The 25,278-nt window shown below is 29.9% G+C and overlaps 1 protein-coding gene across 2 annotated transcripts in view; it reads right to left on the bottom strand.

Annotated features, from left to right (window-relative positions):
* LOC111621101 (early growth response protein 1-like) overlaps positions 1-24,532 on the bottom strand; it is a 59,811-nt gene extending 35,279 nt beyond the window's left edge. Inside the window, exon 1 of one of the 2 annotated variants that reach the window (XM_023363162.1) lies at positions 24,105-24,532. In XM_023363162.1, the coding sequence (XP_023218930.1) occupies positions 24,105-24,132 (28 nt within the window). In that variant the 5' untranslated portion in view covers positions 24,133-24,532. Of the gene's footprint in view, positions 1-5,380; positions 6,777-24,104 lie in introns of those variants that run through there. The other variant, XM_023363161.1, reaches the window with a different exon arrangement.
* Between the last annotated feature and the right edge of the window lie 746 nt (positions 24,533-25,278).

Below are 25,278 nucleotides of genomic sequence, written 5' to 3'. Positions count from 1 at the left end.
AGAGCCATAATCACAGATAAAACAATTTACCACAACAGACCAGACATCACACTCATTGACAAACACAATAAAATCACATACATTATAGACATAGCCATTCCAAACACTCACAATGTACAAAACACATGCACTGAAAAAATTAGCAAGTATACAGAACTCGCCCAAGAAATAAGGCATCTGTGAAGGATGGATTGGGTGCTTATTGTACTTGTTGTTCTCTCCTGTACAGGTGTGATATCACACACACTACACAGAAGCCTGGGAACATTACAATTGAATAGAAATACATACATCACACTGCAGATGGCCACTATATTGAATACATGCCATATTGTTAGGAAATTCCTGAATACAGACACAGACACTGGTTTGGTAGCTATGCCTTGACTCTGGTCCGGCATAGTACACAGCCACCAGTGTCAACCGAGTATAACCCACTAAACCCAACATAATAATAATCAAATAAGATACATTTAAAATATAAAATTGATAATTGAACTTTAAAAAACAATTATGTTAAAATCTAGCAGTTATTTGAGTACAGTCATTTCCTAAAGTTTCATATTTTAAATAATTGTTAGACTATAATGATGATAACATTAGTATTCATTAATGTTATCATCATCATTTCAGTTTTAACAGTCTTATTGAATCTTAAAAAAAATTTGACTTCAAGAATTATTTGCAAAAATCTTTTTGAGTTTAAATTTCGGTCTATTTTTCATCTGAATCTTTATATACATTTATGTAATTTTAGTAATATAAAATACTTTAAAACATTTTGTAATTAGTAAAATTTGTTAAGGAAATGTGTTCAGTAGTTGATTACAACAAATTTAGATGTGATAAATATTTTTTATAGAAACAATGTCTATTTTATACAATTTTATACTGATAAATAATGATCTGAAGCCAAAATCTATTAGTAAGTACCATTTATCCATTATAATTTTTATTTTTTAAAGTTTAAATATATGTAGTTTTAATATTAGGCATTAAAGTAAGTCAATTTTTAAAAGAAAAAATTTAGAAAATAGTTTGTTTCTAATTCATTGTTATCAGATACAAATATTAGATAAGAATAACAATATCCACAATACAGGTCTCTATCATCCATATTATGTTGTTGTTAGTCACAGGGGGATGACAGGGAAAGAATGATTGGATAAAATTCCACAGGCCCAGAACTCACAATATTATTTTTTTCTACCCACAATTTTATTTTTTTTTTATGAATGGGAGTAACCGAGTTTCATTCATGCAAGGTTATTTATCTGTTCTTGTTGATGAATGGAAACTGTTTACAGTGAGAGAGAAATGTAAAATAAATGTATTCATAATTTTTGTTTTCTTTCCTCCTCCCCCCCTTCTTATGCTACCGATAAATAAATAATAATTTCTACTAAACTGGTTTACATTATTTAAACGTAGGCGAATGCACAACATCGTAAATAAGGGGGTGAAGAAGAAGGGTAACTTGAAATCGCAGCTGGAGTTTTAAAGATAGTTTTCGGGGTTGCAAATGAAACTTTACTGCTTGCCGGATGTATTTTGGGCCCTCGGTAGGATACAAATTAACTATTAAGTGTTTTAAAAACCCAGGGAGGGCGGTTTAGCACGCGCCTTCACGCTTTAAACGTTCTATTTGAGTAACTGTTATGCAGATGGTTGAGTAGCATATAGGTCAAACCTTATAAGGCTCAGTAGAAAATTTTAGAGCCTTTCCTCAAAATATTTCTTAATATTCAGAAAAACATTTATTCTAACATTTTCTTTCAATATATTTTACATTATCGTTGAGTTAATAGCCATATAAGGTCATTGAATTATAAGAAATTGAATGGGTAAAGTGATTAAGATGCTTAAAAAGGTAATTATTAGCAAGATTATTAAAAAGTTTTCTTCAATATTTTTGAGGTTTGTAAGTTGTTCAAATTCTCCATAGGTTTGTGGATCTGTCATAATTGTTTGTAACTCATAGAAGTGCTTGGCTGACAGCTTATATTGATATCTTACGTCCGTACAAACTGATCGGAAATCGAATTTTAGGATTTTTACACACTTGTGGACTTAATTCGATGGTTTTAAACTGGGGGCAACCCTCCAAAAAAACTGAAAATTTGGGAGTTATTCACTGTATAGAAGCATTGTACAGCGATTTTTGGGTTCAAACAGATGGTAGAAAGTACCTTGGGCGTGGGCACTATAGTACTCTATTTTGGGAGGTCCCGTTTCGCTAGTTTCCGTATCTCGACCTCCTCCTTCGACCTTGATGACGTCAGAAGAATACGTCCGTCCAACCCAAAATTATGATGCCAAAAACGTAGAAACGAGGTAAGGAAAAATCGTTTGTTTTTTTTTTTTTACTAATTTCTTCTTTAAAAAAGAAATATTTTTTTAAGTTACGAAATATTTAACGTAGCATTATTTTGTATATCAGTTAAAGAAATGTTTTTTTTTTCTTTTCTTTACTGTAATTGGTAGGGTAATTTTATATTCTGCCATTTTAAGTGTTGTAATTATGATATTACTAGTTTCGTAAGGGTAATTTTTAGAAAACACCTGTTTAAGTATAACCAGTTTCGCTTCATCATAATGACACATCTCGAATGTTAACATATAACCTAAACATAGTTAACAAATTAGATAAGTGGCCTTATAAACGGCTATACATACGAATAAATTTCGGTTGTTTGTAACCTATGACCTTTGTTAAAACCCCGATTTAGTGGGTATTCGTTAAAAGGAGGTATTAAATTACAAAAATGCATTAAAACTTCGCGAAAATCCTAGACTTTCGCAGATTTTCTTTCCTCTGACCATATTTTATNTAATCGTTAATAATTTAAAAAAAAAAAACTCATTTATTAATTAAAAATTGGCTTTTTTTCTTTTTAAGTACACGCGTACTCGAATCTTTTTGAACTCTATTAAGTTGGTGCCACTCCATTGCTTATTTGAATTTTTTAGCCAATTCAAATTTAATACTCTGAAAAGTAATACTTTAAATGATAAGAAGATGAAAAATAAAATTCTTTGGTTACTTAAAACTTAATGCTTAATATCAAGCACTGAAAAAGAAAACCAAGCTGTCTGTTATTAAGCCAATTTTAAAATTAATCGAAAACTTATCTTGCTAAATACGAAAACAACTGGAAAAAATTAATTTATGCTCACTTACAGCATTACTTTTTGTGACTATAATACAATACTGTGTTTTTGTTCAGTACAACATTTCTTTTTGTGATCATAATATTGGATTTTTTCGATACAACCTTACTGTTTGTGATTATAATATTGGATTATTTCAGTTCAATATTACTGTTGGTGATCATAATATTGGATTATTTTAGTTCAACATTACTGTTTGTGATCATAATATTGNTATATATATATTATAATTTTACTCACTTATTTTATAATATATTTTAAATGATATATAAATATATTAAATTTCGTTTGGTGGTAGATTTCCATGAGATAATTAATTTGATATTTCCAGCGAACACGAAACGATTAGAAAAGAATGAAACTGAAAAATGATACATTTATACAATAGTAATGTGAAGATCGAATTGCAAAAATCATGTATAATATACATAAATAATAAACGGTTAATCAGTCAGAAGCTTGAGTAAGCCCACTCTTGAACGTGTCTGAATGTCTTGTACAATAGCGATGTGCTCAAAATTCACATGGGGAGGAGAAATCAGTTGATACGTGAGAGCGTTAGTAACACGAAGAGCAGCTCAAACTCTTCGACAAATCTGTACAATTTTCGTAAATATCGTTAAAAAAAATTAAATTAAACATTCAAAAATACAATTAATTAACCTTTTCACGTGTAAATTTTACCGTATGGAAACACTAGGTAGTGTTAAAGAGCGCCTGTTGTATAGGAATGGAGGAATAAATGCTGAGTGGTGAGAAAAAAAAATTAAAGCAAACAAGTAAATAAAAAGTGATGAGAGATATAAAATGGGCCCATCTACAACGAATGATAAATATAATTAATTATGAAGATTGAACTGATAAGGCCCTATTAAGTCCCATCAGACTATTAGTAGGGTCAAGAGTTTAATATTTAGTACTAATTTATACTGGTGATCCGTGTGATGGAAATTGGTATAATTCGGTGTTTAAATTGGCTATTGTCTTGTGTAGCGAGAAAAAATTAAATTAAAAATAATAATAATAATAATAATAATAAAATTGTATAAATTTTTAACAGTAAATTTCCTTGTTTTATTTTTTTCTGTCAGAGGGAATAAATATAAAAAACTTAAATTGAATATCAAGTAAATGGAATTTTAGTAGGAAGAGTTAAATCGAGTGTTTGAATTTAAAAAAAAAAAAAATTGAAAGATTTAATCCATAAATTGTGTTTACTTAACACACACTCCCCTTCATAAAAACTGCTGTAAGAAGGGTAAATAAAAACGTAAATAAATAATAGAAAATTAAAATATTTCATTTAGATTTCACTCTTCCACTCCATTTATTTTATTTTCTTTGCTTTATTGATATTCATAATTCCGAGAAAAATAATCGGAATACATCATGACAACTGTATACAAAACGTGTCTAGCCCCTCAATTAATGTAACGCATCCTACCTCCGACGACTTAGCTTCTTCCTACGTAGGCGTTTACTCTTGTCACCGGTTAGTGTGACGTCAGACGGTGGTCTCCCTCTCATTCTGTCACAGAGGGCGCGGCGATATCGGGAAAACAACCGCAATCGATCACTCGGACCGATCAGAATTAATCCCGATTGGAATTTGTAACAACCGCATTAGAACCTAAAGAAGGATTAAGTAAATCCCGATACCACGTGACTACAAGTACGTATCAAAAATAGTGTGTTCGGGTAACAGCTGTAGTACTGTAGTAGTGACTAGTGTTTTAATTGTGACGTAACGTCGGATAATTACGGTTAAGCGGTTATTCGGTTTTTTTAAAGGGATTTAAGTGTGATTAGGGTCGATTTAATGTTACTTAGTATCGTAGCTAGTGTATTCAGTAACAGCTTGTTACCATACTTTTTAGTAGCTAAATCCCTTGGTAACAACTGAGAAACCTCCTCCTCCTCCTACGTAACTCAAAGGGTGATAAGAATAATTATGAAAGAAAATACACTTGTATTACTAACCCAGAGCGAGAGTAACCAGGTTATTTACTTAATTGACGAGTAATAAAAACACTAGACGAACTACTTAAGTGATTTAACGATTGTAAACTCGATTAAAATCGGCTGGAAGTGAAAGTAATTTTTCTATAGATCGATAGGGCTCGACTGTCAACAGTAGTCAATACGTAATCTAACAGGAAGTGAATAGGAAGTTAGTGAATACAGTAAGAAAAAAAATTGAGTAACTCACCTTCAGAAACGGATTGGGAAGGAGGTGGAGGGTTTATGGGATCAGGGATGTAGATCTCGGCCGATAGTAACGAGATAATGTCAGCTGAGGTGTCTAATCCTCCACCACCTCCCTCCCCAACAGGCGAGTGACTATCTCCGTTCGTAGGATCCGTGGTGATGTTGTGAAGGTACTTAAAGTAATAATATAGAAGATCGCTACAATTAGCGTTACAATTACAACTCCTGTGGCACTCGTAATCTTCGCTGTAGGATGGCTGGCACAACGTTTGAACACAGTCCGTAATCATGCTAGATGATTTTGAGTCGAACAAGCCAGTCCGATCGACACACACACACACACATACAAAAAAACACAAGAGAAAAAGAAAATCGACACACCAATATAGACGAAAACTAAGAAAGGGGTGGGTTGGGCACGAACAACGAGTATTCACAAAAAAACACGTGTGCCTTACGCGTCCCTAAATGTGACACAACCTTGACAGTTTGTAAAGACGAGACATAACGAAACACGTCCACAACCTTTCAGTCTCATATCTCGACATCATCTGAACGTCTCATTATCTTTCCTCTACGTTCAAATACGTCCCATTGAATGAACGTCCCTACATCAACACCCAGTCCCATGAATGAACAGCGTCATCCTCTCACTTCCAAATATGGACCGAGGAGATTGACTGTTAACCAATAGCGTCTAGTGTAGTAAATGACGAAATAAAAACTACATGACGTAACGTACAGACTACATACTTGGCGTTCATTCAAAGCCCCCGCGTGGTACCCCCCTCGCGCTCATTCGCTATCATTCGAGTGTGCGCAATTTACTCCATTCCTCATCCGTGCATGGTGATTGACGCTACAATATCTTCCTACGTACTACGTTCTTCCTAATCTATAGTATTCGCTGCGGCGACGTATTAAGCGTCGTGACGTAAATCATACGTCGCAAGCAATCGACACACTTCGTCTTCGAATGTTGCCCATATATGGTTAACGAAATCTGCCGAACATTACCGAACTATTCACGTCACTCCTTTTGACGTCATCATCAGGAAACGAACACCATATCGGAGCTAGTGACGTCACTAACGACTGATTCCGGAGATTTCCTAAAGCAGCTGTTTTTATAACGACTTGTTGCTTGAGTTGAAGGTCGTATCTAAAGTATTTCAGTCCTTGTTGTATAAACACTGACTTTTGAATATCGAAAGGAAAACAGGTTGATTCTCTCTACCTATAAATTCTTTTTATTTTTTTATTAAGTAACGTATCAAAGACAAGGTCAACTTCCTCCTAAGGCTAATAAATAAATATATAAATCAAAAAATTCGACATTTTTTACATTTTCTCGTCTTTTTTAACTTTAATTACGTCATCGTCCTAACAATTTCTTTTATTATTTCTTCTTTTTTTCTTTTAAATTTTCGTTTATCTCATTCGGTGTTTTCTGTTTATTTAAATAATATAAGAATTACAGTTTCATTGTTTTTTTTCTCTCTCTCTCTCTCTCTTTATGTTTTACTGTTTTAATGTCTAGATTTTGAATTACTTGAATTACCGGTAGATTTATTTTACGTGTCAGTATAAACGTGACTTGTACCGTACATATATAAAATTTAATATGTTTTTATACCTTGGTTTTTAAAGTTTTGTATTATTTTATCATAAGCTTATATAATGATTTTTACATTGTTTTTGTTGTGATTTCTTAATTAGATGATCCTATTTTTAACTTTCATGTTAATTAAAATGTTTTAATGATCCCTTCCTTTACCTCTTGTTCTTTAAATTCCTATTCGGACGATCCTTCCTTCTACTGTTTTTTTTTAATAAATTATTTTTCAGTGATACTTTCCTTAATTTTTTTTATACATGCTTTATCGTGATGAAGCTTTCCCCTACTGTTTCTTTTATAAATTATTTTCCTATGACCCTTTCTTTATTTTTTATGTACTAATATTCCATTTCTCGATTATTTCCTCTACTGTTCTTCATGAATTCCTTTTTAATAATCCTTTTCCTTTATATACATATTACTGTTCGACGATCCTTTCTTTCATATATTTTAAGTACTGTACTTTTCAGATGATCTTTTTTCTATGTGGTTTTTTTTTATAAAGTAGATAAGTGTGATAAATTATACTTTCACACTATCATTTTACTGTAAATAATAACGTTCTTTCATACAAAGTAATATTATGTATGTTCCTCCATAGCCTGAAGGTACATACGATTCACCGTATCTGTTCCAGGATTGTTTACAATGCCTCAAATACCGTTTTTTTCTAATGTTTTCACTATTATAAAGAATATTATATTACTTTTAACAGCTAAATGTGTTAGATTTATATTAATTTAATACTGTTTAGCCTCTCGCTAATTAGTGATTACGCAATTGTTTTGCGTTTTTTTAGGACCTGTTATTAAATGTATTTTCTACGTTTTATTAAAATTTATTCATTATTTTTGAATGCGATTTAGGGTGATTTATACGTAGTTATTTTCATTTACGCTTAGCTTTTATTTAATATTATTATTATTATTATCTATTTATCACTTAGATTTAGCTCTTAAGCTCGGAATGACTATCACATCACGTGTACTTTTATAACCCAAAATTGATTTTCAAAATAAAAAAAAATATATATGACAATTCTCGAAAATTATACAAAGAAAATTCTGTAATTTTTATTTGTTTTTCCTTATAGAAAAGTACTGAAACTCAAACGGAAACACGGACAGACATCAACACAATAACGCTTTTTAGATTTTACAACGTTTGATAAAGAAAAAAAAAACAGTTTAATAATTATTATAAGCTGTAGAAACTTATGATAAATAATTATGATAATTAATACGTAATATAATTAAGAAAAATTAAGTTTTCTGTTTTATAAAATATTAAATTTAAAAGATAAAAATGATTAAAAAAAAAAGAAAAACTTAATTTAAAGTTGTGTTACTATGATGAGGTTGATGATGAAAAATAATTATATACTTGTTTATAGTATCACAATATAATTTTACTAAAATATAGAGTCTAAACTCTAGAATTTATGGTAAAGGATGATGATCTTTGTCTTTTTTCCAGTTTTTTTGTTTGTTTTTTATTCATTTCTACAGAATGATGACAATAAAACACCTATAGTTTTCATGTGTTTTATAGGATGATGATGAGGATGATAAAAGTTATATTTTTCATATACTTCTACAGGCGGATATAAAAACATAACATTGATTTACCATTTTTCCTGTATCAACGTGATAATAATCATAACTATTTATATATTAAATCTATACTACATTTCCATATGATGATGATGATGATGATGAAACATGGTGTATGAAAACAAACGAAGAACTAAACTAGTAATAAATTAATTTCTTTGTTTCATAGCATGACAACAACGAAGAGAGTTTGCAGCATCATCGTCATCCTACGCTTCTATAGGATGATGATGATGCAAACTACGAAGAATTATATATAATTTTATTATTTTTTTAAATATATTTTCTAAAAAATTTTTGTCTTTGACGATGATGATGATAAATTACAGCTGTGCTTTTATTCATTTCCAGGGACAGTAATTTGTAATTAGTTCTTAATAATTTATTGTGTTACTATCTCGTTTATCATCATTGGATATAGAATAAATTTAATAAAATTTAATGGAAGTTTTCAATAGAAAATGTGCTAATGTTTTATCCATGTAAAAAATTATATTTTAATAAAATTACATTACTAAACCAGTTTTGAATTACTAAACTAGTTATTATTAAATTATTCTTTTTACATTTAAATAAAGAAAATAATTCAATTAAATATTAAAAAGACGAACGTAATAATAATAAAATTTTTGGTTGAATATTCTCGATAACATTTTAATAAATCGGTTTGAAAATATTCATCCCTCAACCGATAGATCGCGAACCCTACCAACAATTCTGAAATAATTGAAATGTAATGAGGTTGGGAAGCTAAAAATCAATCAGCGCTAAAAACTACGGTTAAAAAACAATTAATTTTAATAAAAATTAATATTTATTTATTAACAGAATTTAATTAGAGTATAATAAATATTATTTTTCTTTAATAACATGATAATTAATTTAATTAACATGGTATTATTTTTTTAATAAGATTATTCAAAATACTTAATTACTCACTTTTAAATAACATCGGAATCTATCAATTAAAAAAAAAAGTAAAATGCTCAATAAAAAGTTTAAATTTAATAATGTAAATGTTTTTAATAAAATGGACATAATACAAATAAATAAACAATTATATATTCTTTTGTGAAAATTACAGACAAACATACAGATTAACTGGAATAAGAAATATAGTTGAATAATTACATAAGAACTAATTATATATTTATATAAATTGCAGTGAATTTAAATTAAAAAGTTAAAAAAAGAATATATATATACAGTCGACCCCCCTATAACACTGTTGATTATTCAGTTTTATATGAATTTCGTGTTGTACGAGTCACTTAGATTTTACAAATACATGTGCCGGGCTGTGAAAGGCTCACGTATTTGTAAAATCTAAGTGACTCGTACAACACGGAATTCATATAAAACGGAATAATCAACAGTGTTATAGGGGGGGGTCGACTGTATATATAAAGAATTTTAAAAATTCTAAAGCTATAAAAACTCATATATAAAAATCATTTTTTTAACTTTAATTTTTCAAACTTTATTTATATTTATATATTTATATATACACATAACATGAATAGACAAAGATTTTCTTTATTTCTCTACTTGATTTTTATAGATTTTAATTTTTTTACAAGTGACTCACAGTTATAATTAACTCCTATAACACTACTATACACTACAGTTTGGCTTCCCGCTGTTTTAAAATTGAACACGTTACTTTGCCAATGATTTATAAAGGAAAAGGTTTGCATTTATAATTTATTTTGATGTTTTTGTTGATCATATTAATTAATTTTTAAATTAAAAGCCCGTTTTATATTTTTATTTTTAACCTTTATATAAATTATTAATGATGATGGAGGCGTATCCAAGTTATCAAAGTTTTTATTTTCATAATTGAACTTGTTTAATTTTTAATAAATTTTTAAAATCTTGAACAGATTTTTGTATTTAAAGCATGCATCGTAAGTCTTGACAGGCACAGAATTCCAGAATCCTGAACACATGTTATAACCTTGAACGGATGTAAAGAATCCTATAACCTTGAACTGATACATGAAACTCTATAACAGGTAAAGGTTTGTATAATACAGGTACAGGTATACAGATAACCCTATAATGTTGAACAGTTACAGAAAACAACGTAACTTTCGAACAAATACGCAAATTTCTATTGTCTTGAACAGATTCAATGTGTTCATTTCTTGAATAGATGAAGGATCTCATCATCTTGAACAGCTCTTTACATATATCATAATTTTGAACAGATGCAGAGAACTAAATGTTCATCACATACCATTATATTTATGAAAGAATAAATACTAATTTTTAAATTGTTCATAAGGTAAACATAAGGTGAACCTTATAAACAATCTATATAATGTTCAACTTTACAGAAGCTCAAGAAAACTCTATAATACAGGTTCAGGTATAGAGAAACTCTATAATATTGAACAGATACAGAGAACTAAATCTTGAATATATACCGTAGGATTTATACAGATAAATACTAATTGTTTAGAAATACCTCATGAACTTGAATGGATACAGACAATCTTCATAATGTTCAATAAATATAAGAATATTGTCAGCAATTATGATGTATACAAACGTGAATATTTATCAACATAACTAGTTTTTTTCCTCTTTGGCATTGGTTAGTTATTTGATATATTCAAAATTTCCTGTCAGCTATGAGCATACCGCATTACAATTCCTCTCAAACTGCTTATTTACATACTCATAGTTCTGATTTAAATTATAATTAACAATTTACACGAATATTTTAATATGCAAGAAGACCCAAAAGTTAGTTACCGAGATGGTAGAAAAGTAAATTCACTCAGTTAATTGACTTATGAGCCACTTTCTTTCATACTACGTCACTGTTTTTCAACTGGTAGGTCGCGAATATAAATTTTTTTTTTTTTTAAATTATCAATTCTATATTTAAAAGCAATAAATAATAGAAGAATATACGAATTTTATCGTTAATAATTTAAAAAAAAAAAACTCATTTATTAATTAAAAATTGGCTTTTTTTCTTTTTAAGTACACGCGTACTCGAATCTTTTTGAACTCTATTAAGTTGGTGCCACTCCATTGCTTATTTGAATTTTTTAGCCAATTCAAATTTAATACTCTGAAAAGTAATACTTTAAATGATAAGAAGATGAAAAATAAAATTCTTTGGTTACTTAAAACTTAATGCTTAATATCAAGCACTGAAAAAGAAAACCAAGCTGTCTGTTATTAAGCCAATTTTAAAATTAATCGAAAACTTATCTTGCTAAATACGAAAACAACTGGAAAAAATTAATTTATGCTCACTTACAGCATTACTTTTTGTGACTATAATACAATACTGTGTTTTTGTTCAGTACAACATTTCTTTTTGTGATCATAATATTGGATTTTTTCGATACAACCTTACTGTTTGTGATTATAATATTGGATTATTTCAGTTCAATATTACTGTTGGTGATCATAATATTGGATTATTTTAGTTCAACATTACTGTTTGTGATCATAATATTGGATTATTTTAGTTCAACATTACTGTTTGTGATAATAATATTGGATTTTTTCGATACAACCTTACTGTTTGTGATCATAATATTGGATTATTTCAGTTCAACATTACTGTTTGTGATCATAATATTGGATTTTTTCGATACAACCTTACTGTTTGTGATCATAATATTGGATTATTTCAGTTCAACATTATTATTTGTGATCATAATATTGGAATTTTTCAGTATAGCAATAATTTTGTGATCATATTATTTGATTTTTTTCGATACAACATTAATTTTGTAATGATAATATTGAATTATTTCAGTACGGCATTACTTTCTGTAATTATTATATTGGATTTCTCTCAACACAACACACTTTTGTGATTCAAATAACTGAGTTTTTATAACACAATACTGCTTTGTAATGTTGTTGTTATATTTTTGTTCAGTACAATATTATTCTGCATTCTAACAGTTATTTTTTGGTTGAATATACAGCCATATATCCTAAAGTTACTTTATTTATTCTCAATAACATTATATTGTTATTTTAACTTTAATTTCCAGCTTGAATTTTTTATACAGCACAACATACAGTATTTTTAAAGAAAAACCACAGTAAATTCTTACAATAACCTTCATTACATGTTTACTTTTACATTCTATCAACGTTTGATAAACGTCAGAGCAGAGGGGGGAGGAAACTATTATTAAATCAAACACGAACTAAAACACAAGATTTTCTTTGTTCAAGAGCTCTAATAATAACGACATCAACTGAAAATAACAGATGACATCATTATTATTAGTACCCTTCATCGGTAAGGTTGTGAGATTTTTTCTTTTCTTGTTGTTTTTGTATGTAAAACAATCGCTACAATTAATGTAAATTTATTATGGAAGGGCATTATCTCTACATGCATTTATTCTTATCCATGACGTCACCGGGCACAACCCGGACGGCCATATTAAACATTCGAGAAAAGGGGTCATTCCAGCTGCTGTCTGGTTACTTCTCTTAGGAATTTTATTTCGAAATACATTCCTCACTTTCTTGACCGAATTCTGTCATTCATTTGTAACTTCCTGAGTCATTTCACTTTATTTTCATTCGATATAACTGTTTATTTTACTCCTCCCTTCGTTATTTTGGGTGTACGAAAGTACATAAATCCTCCACAGCGTTCGAACCTGCAACCTCATGTAGAAAAAAAAAGAACACTTTTTCTAGAAAGGTGATGAAATTTCCGAAATATTTTGCCAAATAATTAACTTAAAAACTTTGTGTGTTTTAATTGTTATTACTGTAATAGAATTCTTACGGTTGTCAAACAATCAAACGAAACGTTTAATGGAAGGACGGCGGCATTGACAGATTAAAGGACAACTTTATGATAGTAATTAATTTAGTGTCTGGTCTCTTTGTAAAAATTGTTACTGTAATAGCATTCAAAAATCGTATGATGCCGTTCTATAAAAATTCCAACATTAATGTTTTCACTTAATGACCACTTTTATAATATGTCAAGAATGGGGGTTTTTTTTTATTATTACTTATTCAGACAGACCATTTTAACCTTAGAATTTCATTAATTAAACTGGTTTAAGTGATAATTTAAAGCATTCTGAAGTTAGATACCAACTTCGTTTATAAATTTTAGTCATTTTTCGGTGAAAATGTGACGTGAAACACCTGAAAACCGCCGTAATTCATCGATTATTTCACCTTAACTTTTTTTGAAGTAGACTAATCGGATAGCTTAAAACGATTCACGTGACTTTAAAATATCATAAAAGTTAGCTAAATTTAGATATTTCCTATCACTGCTCCCATTCGAAACCATTAAAACCAGGCGTGCAACATTCGACTCACATTAATGATCATTAATTATATGAAAAAAAAATTACTTTTAAGTAACCCAATTTTCATCTTTAACACTCGACCTGTGTTGAAACAATGTCACTGGACACATTTTTGTACACCAAAAACGTTTTCTGTTACCTTTAAATTAGTTTTAAACGTCGTAAATGTGCAGGCAGCACGCAACAAAGGAACAGAAAGGGGAGAAAAAAAGAGTAAATTGCAAATTGAAACAAGCAACACTAATATAACCAATTTAGAGAATGGAATGTAAATAAACAAGAGGAAGGAATAGTTAAGGTTACAAGATATGAACGACGTTGAACCAATTCCTTTTATCTCTTTTTTTTCCTAACAGTGTTCAACTCCTGCAAGTGTGGGGGGGGGTGGAAAAGTGAAAGTTAAAAGAGGGGGTAAGCGAGAGAGAGAAAGTTATAAACACGAGCCATTTTTCAAACAAGCTTAGATTATATCAAGTAATATGAGGAAGGATTGAATGACTCTACATATTAGTCCAAGTCTGTTGACCTTTAAAAGATTTACAGCAATTTCTTTTATTTTTATCTTTTATATTTTTATATGTTTAGTTTATATGAAAATTGTTTAAGAAGATAACAACCACTACATCATTTTGTTGGTGAGTTTTTAACGTGCTAATCTGCGTTAAAATAAATAAAAATGTGACGAGTTTCACTGTCTTAGAAGGACTGAAAAATGTGACGAGTTTCTTGTTATTAGTTCTGAGAAGGAAGGAATATACAAAAATTAATTGTATTTTGTGAAAAAGTAAATGTTAGATGGTTAGGTTAAATGGCGGAAAATACAGGGAAGGGTGAGGAAAATATAATGGAAAGATGTTGTAAAAACAAAAGTATGTAGTGGCAAAAGATAATGTAAACAGTAGGAAATTAGTGCAGAAAATGTTAAAAACTGGAAGAAATTGAAGGATAAAAAAGTAACAAAAATATCTGAAAGATTAAAAATGGCAGTAAAAATTCATCAAATAAGTGAAAAAATCAGATGGATTCAGCTAAAATGGTGATGAAAAGGAAAACTGTGAGAAAACAATGGGAAAATATGGTAAAAGCAGAAACACAATTGCTAAAAAACGTAAAGAAAAACTCGGATAGAACAGCTAAAAATATAGAAAACTGGAAGAAAAGTATCTGTTTACAAAAAAGTAGCAGCAAAAATACAATGGAAAGAGATAAAACACTGACAAAAAAAAGTAGAGAACTGAAAGTAGTGGAAAAATATATAAAACAAAGTGACAAAAATGGAGAATAAAACAATTACAACGGCGGAAAAATGTAGCAGATGAAACAGTAATAACAGAAAAATAGCGATAGAAGTAATAAACAGTGATATAAATACGGTGCAAGTGCATAAGATAGTGGAAGAAAAATAGAGATAAAAAATATAGTTGAAGAAAGAAAAAAAAATTGTAATAAAATGTGTGGAAGCAGGAAAAAATAATGAAGAAAAATAGAGAGGATAGGGGATAAAATAGTGACGAAGCAGTTAAAATGGCGGAATTGTCTAACAGCAAGTTACCTTACAAGCTAACTTATGAATGAATTTGCAAGAATAATTATGAATGGATGATACTAACATGAATGAAACTTGTAGAAAAATTGATTCGTTCATCAAACCCTTTCATTTTTTTTTTACTATTGAGGAAGGAATTAGTACATTTGCGCTGATTTTTTTACTTATACAAGAGTTCGTTTTGCCCATATGACATCATCTCTTAAAAAATTAAGCGAACCGACGCCCAATTTTGTATATTCATACATTTGTTGTACTTAACTATTTCCACAGAAACTAGGAAGAAAAAAAAAAGAATCAAGATCACGAAAATACAACTTGCAGAGGATGGAGATGTTTAGTTAACGGGTCCACCTACGTATCTATCGCTTTATGAATTGGGAGTGTCGTTACTACGGGGGTACTTTTTTTTTCCTCTTCCTCTTTACTTGCATGTGTGGGCTGCCAAATCCAAGGTAGCCTTGATTCGTGTACTCGGGTAGGTGGAAAAATAGAGGCCAGGTAATAGAACAGGTGTCTGAGCTTGTAACTAGATTTGTACTTATGTCGTTCAACTTCTTTCCCCCTTAAACAGCCCTTAAACTTGCAAAATTAAGTGTTTATAACTGTAAATTTCGTAAGTATTTACTACGTTTCATGACTTCCGGAGGAGGAGGGCTAAATTTCGACCGAAATTTAAACGTGGTAAACACGAAAGTACCTGGGCATTCGTTATGATGTTCCTAAGAAAATACATCAGATTACTACATCAGGAGCGAAACTTATGAATGGGATGGTGTGAGAATACGTCACAGATTTCTGAAGGACATTCTTTTGGTTATCAACATGAATAAGTTGTCCTCTTTGGGGTAGTAGAGGCCTTGACGTGGGTGCAAGTAAACGCAGGTGATTTGCATACTCCCACTGACGGTTAAGTTATTAAAAGTTTAAAAAAAAAGTTAATTAAATTTAAACTATAATTTAAAAATTTTTATTGTTTCGTAAAATTTTATACAAGATCCTTAAATAGTAAATAAAATTTGCAATTATCTTTTCTTTTTTGTTAAAGAAAATTTACTTTTAATTAATGTACTCACTGAAGAGGTACCGCGAGACTTGTGTTTAAGACTGTAATTTTTTTAATTAATTAATTATTTTTTTACTTAAAAATCAAGTATTTTTAAATAAAAAAATAACATTTATAATCAAAAACTAGTGATAAATTGATGTTTCTCTTGATTAAATGATAAATATTCGCTTTAATTGCTGATCTCTTGCAATGAAAAATGCCTAAATTCTGATCTCTGGAGTGGGCTGAAACTAAATTTCTACTGAAAAGAAATTAATTTTGATTGATTTTTTTAAGGAAAATTACGGTTTAAATAGTTGCATTACTTCATGTTTTATTTTTGTTATTTCTTCGCATATGTTGTTTCTTGTCTCATTACAAGGTTATTGTTTTTAGAAGATCGAGAAGGCAATAATTATTCAAATATTATTTTATTAAACAAAAATATAGTATTTTTGATAAAATCAAATAAATTTAAAACGTCTAATACAAATATTTTGGATAGTCACTAAAAAAAATGCTTTTAAAAGGACTAAAAAAGGAGCAAGAATTTAAAAAGACTGTCTTGGAAGGACTGAGAAAGCAGCAAGAATTAAACAAACTGTCTTAGAAGGACTGAGAAAGCAGCAAGAATTAAACGAACTGTCTTAGAAGGATTGAGAAAACAGCAAGAATTAACAAAACCAAAGCCTGTTTAGGAAGAATAGGCGATAAATTGATAAAAGTTATTTAAAAGGGCTAGTAAAACAGCAAGAATTAAGAAAAAAAAACTTTCTTAGTCTATTCGAAAGAAGTTTCTTTCATCCTTGTTCTATTCCTAGCCCTTCCGAAAAGAAATTTCTTTTTAACTTCTCGCCCCTTTCTTAGTCTTCCTAAAAAAGTTCCCTTAATTCTCTTTCCTATCTTATGTCTTTCTACAGAACGATAACAGAGAAAACTTGTTTAGAAAAAATAATAATTTACAAAACTCCTGTTATTTTACGCTAATTAACGATTTAATTGATTTAAAAAAAAACGCAGTTCAACAAAGAATTTAGTGCTAATTCTTAATTTTTTTTTTTAATATAGAAAATAATCTTTAAATCTTAGTTTCATCTATACGATTTCTAGTTTTGTTTAGTGCATTTGAGGATAAACAAACTTAGAAATTCATCCTTATCTTTAGTTACTTTGTAGTAAATTGGATAAACAAGAAGTCAAAATAGATGCAGTTTGTTTATAAATTCTCTCTTGTATTTTTATTTATTTATTTAAATTTTAAATTTTTTAAAAGAAAAATCAATTGATAATAAAGTTAAATAATCTTTATTTTATATTATTTTTTTCTACCCACAATTTTATTTTTTTTTTATGAATGGGAGTAACCGAGTTTCATTCATGCAAGGTTATTTATCTGTTCTTGTTGATGAATGGAAACTGTTTACAGTGAGAGAGAAATGTAAAATAAATGTATTCATAATTTTTGTTTTCTTTCCTCCTCCCCCCCTTCTTATGCTACCGATAAATAAATAATAATTTCTACTAAACTGGTTTACATTATTTAAACGTAGGCGAATGCACAACATCGTAAATAAGGGGGTGAAGAAGAAGGGTAACTTGAAATCGCAGCTGGAGTTTTAAAGATAGTTTTCGGGGTTGCAAATGAAACTTTACTGCTTGCCGGATGTATTTTGGGTCCTCGGTAGGATACAAATTAACTATTAAGTGTTTTAAAAACCCAGGGAGGGCGGTTTAGCACGCGCCTTCACGCTTTAAACGTTCTATTTGAGTAACTGTTATGCAGATGGTTGAGTAGCATATAGGTCAAACCTTATAAGGCTCAGTAGAAAATTTTAGAGCCTTTCCTCAAAATATTTCTTAATATTCAGAAAAACATTTATTCTAACATTTTCTTTCAATATATTTTACATTATCGTTGAGTTAATAGCCATATAAGGTCATTGAATTATAAGAAATTGAATGGGTAAAGTGATTAAGATGCTTAAAAAGGTAATTATTAGCAAGATTATTAAAAAGTTTTCTTCAATATTTTTGAGGTTTGTAAGTTGTTCAAATTCTCCATAGGTTTGTGGATCTGTCATAATTGTTTGTAACTCATAGAAGTGCTTGGCTGACAGCTTATATTGATATCTTACGTCCGTACAAACTGATCGGAAATCGAATTTTAGGATTTTTACACACTTGTGGACTTAATTCGATGGTTTTAAACTGGGGCAACCCTCCAAAAAAACTGAAAATTTGGGAGTTATTCACTGTATAGAAGCATTGTACAGCGATTTTTGGGTTCAAACAGATGGTAGAAAGTACCTTGGGCGTGGGCACTATAGTACTCTATTTTGGGAGGTCCCGTTTCGCTAGTTTCCGTATCTCGACCTCCTCCTTCGACCTTGATGACGTCAGAAGAATACGTCCGTCCAACCCAAAATTATGATGCCAAAAATGTAGAAACGAGGTAAGGAAAAATCGTTTGTTTTTTTTTTTTTACTAATTTCTTCTTTAAAAAAGAAATATTTTTTTAAGTTACGAAATATTTAACGTAGCATTATTTTGTATATCAGTTAAAGAAATGTTTTTTTTTTCTTTTCTTTACTGTAATTGGTAGGGTAATTTTATATTCTGCCATTTTAAGTGTTGTAATTATGATATTACTAGTTTCGTAAGGGTAATTTTTAGAAAACACCTGTTTAAGTATAACCAGTTTCGCTTCATCATAATGACACATCTCGAATGTTAACATATAACCTAAACATAGTTAACAAATTAGATAAGTGGCCTTATAAACGGCTATACATACGAATAAATTTCGGTTGTTTGTAACCTATGACCTTTGTTAAAACCCCGATTTAGTGGGTATTCGTTAAAAGGAGGTATTAAATTACAAAAATGCATTAAAACTTCGCGAAAATCCTAGACTTTCGCAGATTTTCTTTCCTCTGACCATATTTTATAAATTATAAATTAAAATTTTTGCTTCTAAGAAGATAGATTTACTCAAATTGATTGCAATTTCGAAGAAAATCTTCACTATTTACGAAACAAAATCAATAACAAATTTAATTATCCTGTTATTGTTACAAGAAACAATTACTTCTCTAATAGTTTTACGTAAAAATTTAATCTCATTATTAATTTTTTTTTTCTTCTTCAAGATTTCTTCAAGAGTTTCAAGATAAATATCTGAAACCTTTCAACAACAAAGTCCTTACAGAGAATAATACTTTGAAAAATAGAAAAATATTTAGCTAATATATAAGGCATATTAATGCTACAAAACATTGATATTTAAGTCTTTTCACTTCATTTTTTTTTTTGCTGTTAAAAGTGTACATTAATACACCTTTCTTCTTTATCTATGGTAAGTTGCATGATCTTATCACTTTTTGAAGCCTTGAACACAATTAGCCTCTTTAAATTTAAACCTTTACAGCTGTTAGAAGCAATTTTCAAACGTTTTCTTTGTTAAAAATACAAAATTATCGATAAAACCAATGTCAAACATAAATTCTTAAGATCATTTCTCTCGTCTCTACAGATTTCTGTTACTATTTTTTTTCCTATCTTCACTTTTATCATCATTTCTCGTGCCTTATAATCCAAAAAAAATACATTTATTTGAACCTTTATTATCATAAATGTATCTTGTTTTGGATTATTATCTTCTGCACCTTTACCATTTCTAGTAATGTAACGTTTATTATACATTCAACATCAACAGTTGTGCCTTTATTTTTTTTTCAGAACTTTCCATTGAATTTAAGCCTTAATTTATCTCTAGAAGGCTCAAGGATTGCAAATTTCGAGTCTATTTCTTGAAGTTTCCAGCATTACCAAATAGAATATAGCCTAAAGCAAAGAAAACGTTCTAGTAATAAGTAGAGCCTTCCCTTTGCCTTTTTTTATATGAAGGCTCGGTTATTACTAAGTATTAACATTTAATTACTAATTAAGTTGAGCCTCTTCTCTTAGAAAAAATCGAGTATCACAACAAGAGTACCGCGACAACGAAAGGGGTCTATCAATAATAAGAGCCTTTGAAGCCTTCCTATTGCCTTCAAAGTTTTTTCATGACTTTTTAGATATATTTACTTTATTTTCCACAGTAAATTTTCCCGGTTTCTTTTATTTTCTATACAAAAAAAACACTAAACACACACCAAAAAAAAAAACACTCATCACACAAGAGCCATAAACAAAGAATTGCAAATATCAACAACCGTTAACGACCCGGCTCTGACATTAAATAATCATTGCCGACAACTTAATGTAATTAATACTTATTACATCTCATTCACCCACTTTCTGAATTGTCCACGAGTGAGAAACGTATCTACATTCGTTTCCTATGAGAAACACGCGAAACAAAACTAGTGACATACATTTTATAAAGGAACGTAATAAATAAAGGGGTGTGAAGAGCATAAAAGAGAACATTTTACAAAAAAAAAAGAAAGTAGCCTTCTTTTCTGTAATTAATTACGTTAATAATAATCATTCTGAAGCACTTACCTAGGGGAGGGTGTTCCCCGCCCCCGCGACTACAGTAAACAGTACCACGTGGTCAACAGTCGAAAACACAAACCTACACACAAACACACACACTCTTCCGCAGGGGTGGGAGTTTATAAATTGATTTAAGGTTACTCGTGTTAAGTTTAAAGTATCAGAAACGACGGGTTGTCAAGCTACCGTTCAAGAAGAGTGAGTGTGCTCGACAGAAATCAACGTGGGCGAAACGGTGTTGATGCGCGAACGTCGGACGTCTGTGCTACTAACAGTAGCAAAACTTCACCCGTTACATACGCACACATCATCATTTACAACTAGAAAGTTAATGGCGTAGGTAGGGATGAGAATTGTAATGATCCCATGGAGTATGTAAGGTAGGTAGGTATCGACCAATTACGTTTTATCTTATATATATATATATATATTTATTTAAAAAATGTTTTTTAGATAAATTTTGTATTATTTTAACGAAATAAGGGGATTCGCTTGATGTGGTAGAAGTATCAGTTACTGTTTACGCAGCTAATTTTAGCTACAGTTATTTGGCTGCAGATACTGTTGGTTGGTACTCACGCACATCTTTTCGATACTTTTCATCTTTTTGTAGCATATATCACCTTTTTTTTCGTGTGTAATTTGAACGAGGTGGTCCTCTTTCATCTTGCTGATCTGTCACTAAACTTGGTTTGATATTCCTTTGTTCGATTTACCATCCATCTGTACATATTTTTTTTTTTTTTAAGTTTAGAATTACAAAAGTTACGTATGTAGCAACTTTTCTACTCTTGAAACTTGTTTCTTATGAATAGAAAAATTATAAGCTGACTGTTTGAGATTTTGTTTATTATTAAATTATATTTTAAGTAGTATTAACTTAGGGGTTAAGCCTTGAATATCAGCGGTTAAACCTCGAATATCACGGATTAGACATTTGTTATACCATTGTAAAGCCTTGTTTTGTATAAATTTTAATATACAATCATCCAAATACGTGTAACAGGTTAGAATAGTATAAAAGAATAGGATCTAGATAGAAATATTCTCTAAAATTTGCATAAAATAAAATACAGGATAACACAACAGAGATCATACTTTTGTAATCCCGCAGGCCTACTTTCCAAACGTATTTTTTCCTGTGAGTTTCAACACATATAATCACACTAATGTCATTTTCTTACATACAAAACCTCTAATTTATGTGGCCAAGCTTTTTCTACTTTACTAGGACTCAATCTGTACAGTACAGCTTGGCCACTTAACATTAGTAAAACCAACAATTTACGGAATGAAGCCTAGTATTAACGATTAAAATCTCTAAAATTTGTACACGGAACGTGGCCATTTTTTATTCATGCCCTTGATTTGTATACAGTTAAGACGAGACATCCGTAAAATTTTTAAATTTCTAGGCAACTATTGTCAATTTTTAGCGTGAAGTAATCATCTGGATATGGCCAAAAAAAAAACTACCTATTCACTTAGCAAATTTCCCATTAATCGCATTGTTAATCAGTAAAGGTAATAGTAGACCATAAAATATTCAGTTAACACACAATTTGCTACACGCATGCATACAACACCTCTCTTAGAACCTAATACAAACAGCGCAATGAATGCAACACCCTTCCTGCTAATTCATTGTAAAGGTGTTGAAGATAGAAAACGCCTTCGAAACATACCGTATATAGTAAATTATCCCCCCATTTTAATGCAAAATCCAATACTAAAAACAATTTTCAGTTGTAGAAAACGTTAGATTTCAAAATGGCCGTTTTCTGTAACTGACAGCAATGGCAAATGAAATGAAAACAACACGTCAATTTCGATTCCAGAAATCTCTTTTCTAGAATTAAACTGTAAATATAATTTGTTTCTAACGTTTTAATCTGATCTTAAAAATACAGAAAGTTTAAAAATGTAAATAAATAAAGTATGACCTTTATTTGACCTTCAACCTTTCATACTTTAAAAGAGGCATTATTACAGAGATCCTGAAGGATTTTTAACCTTATTTTTTTTTTGTAAAATTAAACAAATTCGAAACAAACTGCCTTTAGGCTGCGATAATAATGTTTTGATAGATACATAACAGTAGTGGATTGTACTCCTTTGAGGCCCTAGACGCAATTTCGTTATAAGGCCCTTCATGTAAAAGTGTTTTTTCGTATTAAAAAGACAATAAAATAATCAAATAGTACGTTTTCCTTTATAATATACATCTTCTAAACGTTTTCTAAAGTTTTAGAATCTTTTTGTTATGTTATATGTGAGGCCCTCGAAATGACGAGGCCCTAGTGCACCTATTGAGTAATCCGCCACTGATACATAAGCTAAAGTTTAAGATAAACATAACCATAAAATAACATAGGTATGCAAATACATTTTTTCTTTGTGTCATAGTAAAGATGGGCTAAAAATTTACATAAAATTAAATTAATGAGCATCTTTAACCAGAAGAAAGTAGGTTATAGAATGAGATCATTTCAAAGTATTTCTTACTATTTTTTTTTATCGTGTCGAACATAAATCATCATTACTTTTATCTGGACCTGACACATTGCGGAATGTATCTTATCTTGGAGTGTAGATCTAATTGAAGATACGAGGCCCTATGCCTTTAAAATAATGAGTTATGAGTAAGCGCTAAGTAGGAATTCCCCATGTTTACAAACCTTGAACATCCAGCAACATAAACATAAACGAATATGTCTATACTGATTTTTATACGTGATTTTTAACGCGTGGCTTCTATAACGAAACCAAATTCTTTAATGCCTTTGTGTTACAATTAGAATTTAACATAATCTACGAGCCTAATTTAAATTACTGAGAATTATACACTCCTATATATGTGTATCGAGCTCATAGAACCGTCAAACAGTTCTAAGTGTTTTAGACACTTGCAGATAGAAACATAGTATAAACGTTATAAACAAACGACTCGATTTAACGCTTAGTAAAGTAAACTAAGGCAATATACAAGCTTACAAAACTGTAAACATAGAACTGATTAGAAAATAAACACGAAAATAACCCCCTAAAAATAAAAAAAAGACTTAAAACTCACCCACAATAACTTCTGACAAGATACACATTGCAGATCTTCAACATTACAACTCTTCGACGACACATGACGTAGAAGAGCGTTCTGTAATGCTTCCGGCTGCCTCAGATGACGCCTACACACTGACCTCGACTAATACTGTTGGTTGGATGCTTATCCACCGAACACATAGACAGAGGTGACAACAGACGAGCTTATTTTACCCTCCGAACGACCCGATTTACAAGACCAGATACCCCCTCTGACCCCTAGTGAAGTATCAGAAAGACTGAAAAATCTCAGCTTCACCCCCGCATTTAGAAAGAACTCTTATCTCTTACTGAGTCAGACATACAAACACACACTACACTACATAAGGAGGTTTTCTAACCGTTGTAAAGAGTCCAAGGACAAGCATGTAGCGAGAGTTACCCTGGTGCTAAAAATCAAATGGAAAAAAAATAACACTACTTAGAGTGAAGCGAGAAATAAATAAAAGTAATGAGCATAAATGCTCATTACTTTTATTTATTTCTCGCTTCACTATTTCTCGCTTCATTAATACTCACTATTTCTCGCTTTAGTAAAACAAAAACTACAGATCTACTTACTTGCAGTTTCTATTATTATTATTATTATTATTATTATTTTATTTGTATTAAATGTAATGGCGTAAAATAGAAATTCGTTATACGATACTTCTTGTAAAGTGTATTTTTTTAATGTTTTTTTTTTTTTTTTTTTTTAATTTTTCANCAAAATAGAAAATAATTCAATTAAATATTAAAAAGACGAACGTAATAATAATAAAATTTTTGGTTGAATATTCTCGATAACATTTTAATAAATCGGTTTGAAAATATTCATCCCTCAACCGATAGATCGCGAACCCTACCAACAATTCTGAAATAATTGAAATGTAATGAGGTTGGGAAGCTAAAAATCAATCAGCGCTAAAAACTACGGTTAAAAAACAATTAATTTTAATAAAAATTAATATTTATTTATTAACAGAATTTAATTAGAGTATAATAAATATTATTTTTCTTTAATAACATGATAATTAATTTAATTAACATGGTATTATTTTTTTAATAAGATTATTCAAAATACTTAATTACTCACTTTTAAATAACATCGGAATCTATCAATTAAAAAAAAAAGTAAAATGCTCAATAAAAAGTTTAAATTTAATAAT

This window comes from Centruroides sculpturatus, unplaced genomic scaffold, assembly GCF_000671375.1.
Source record: "Centruroides sculpturatus isolate CEXI.00-Female unplaced genomic scaffold, Cexi_2.0 scaffold294, whole genome shotgun sequence".
Taxonomy (NCBI): domain Eukaryota; kingdom Metazoa; phylum Arthropoda; class Arachnida; order Scorpiones; family Buthidae; genus Centruroides; species Centruroides sculpturatus.
Note: the sequence above shows the minus strand (reverse complement) of the source record. Positions and strands in the feature narration are given on the sequence as shown.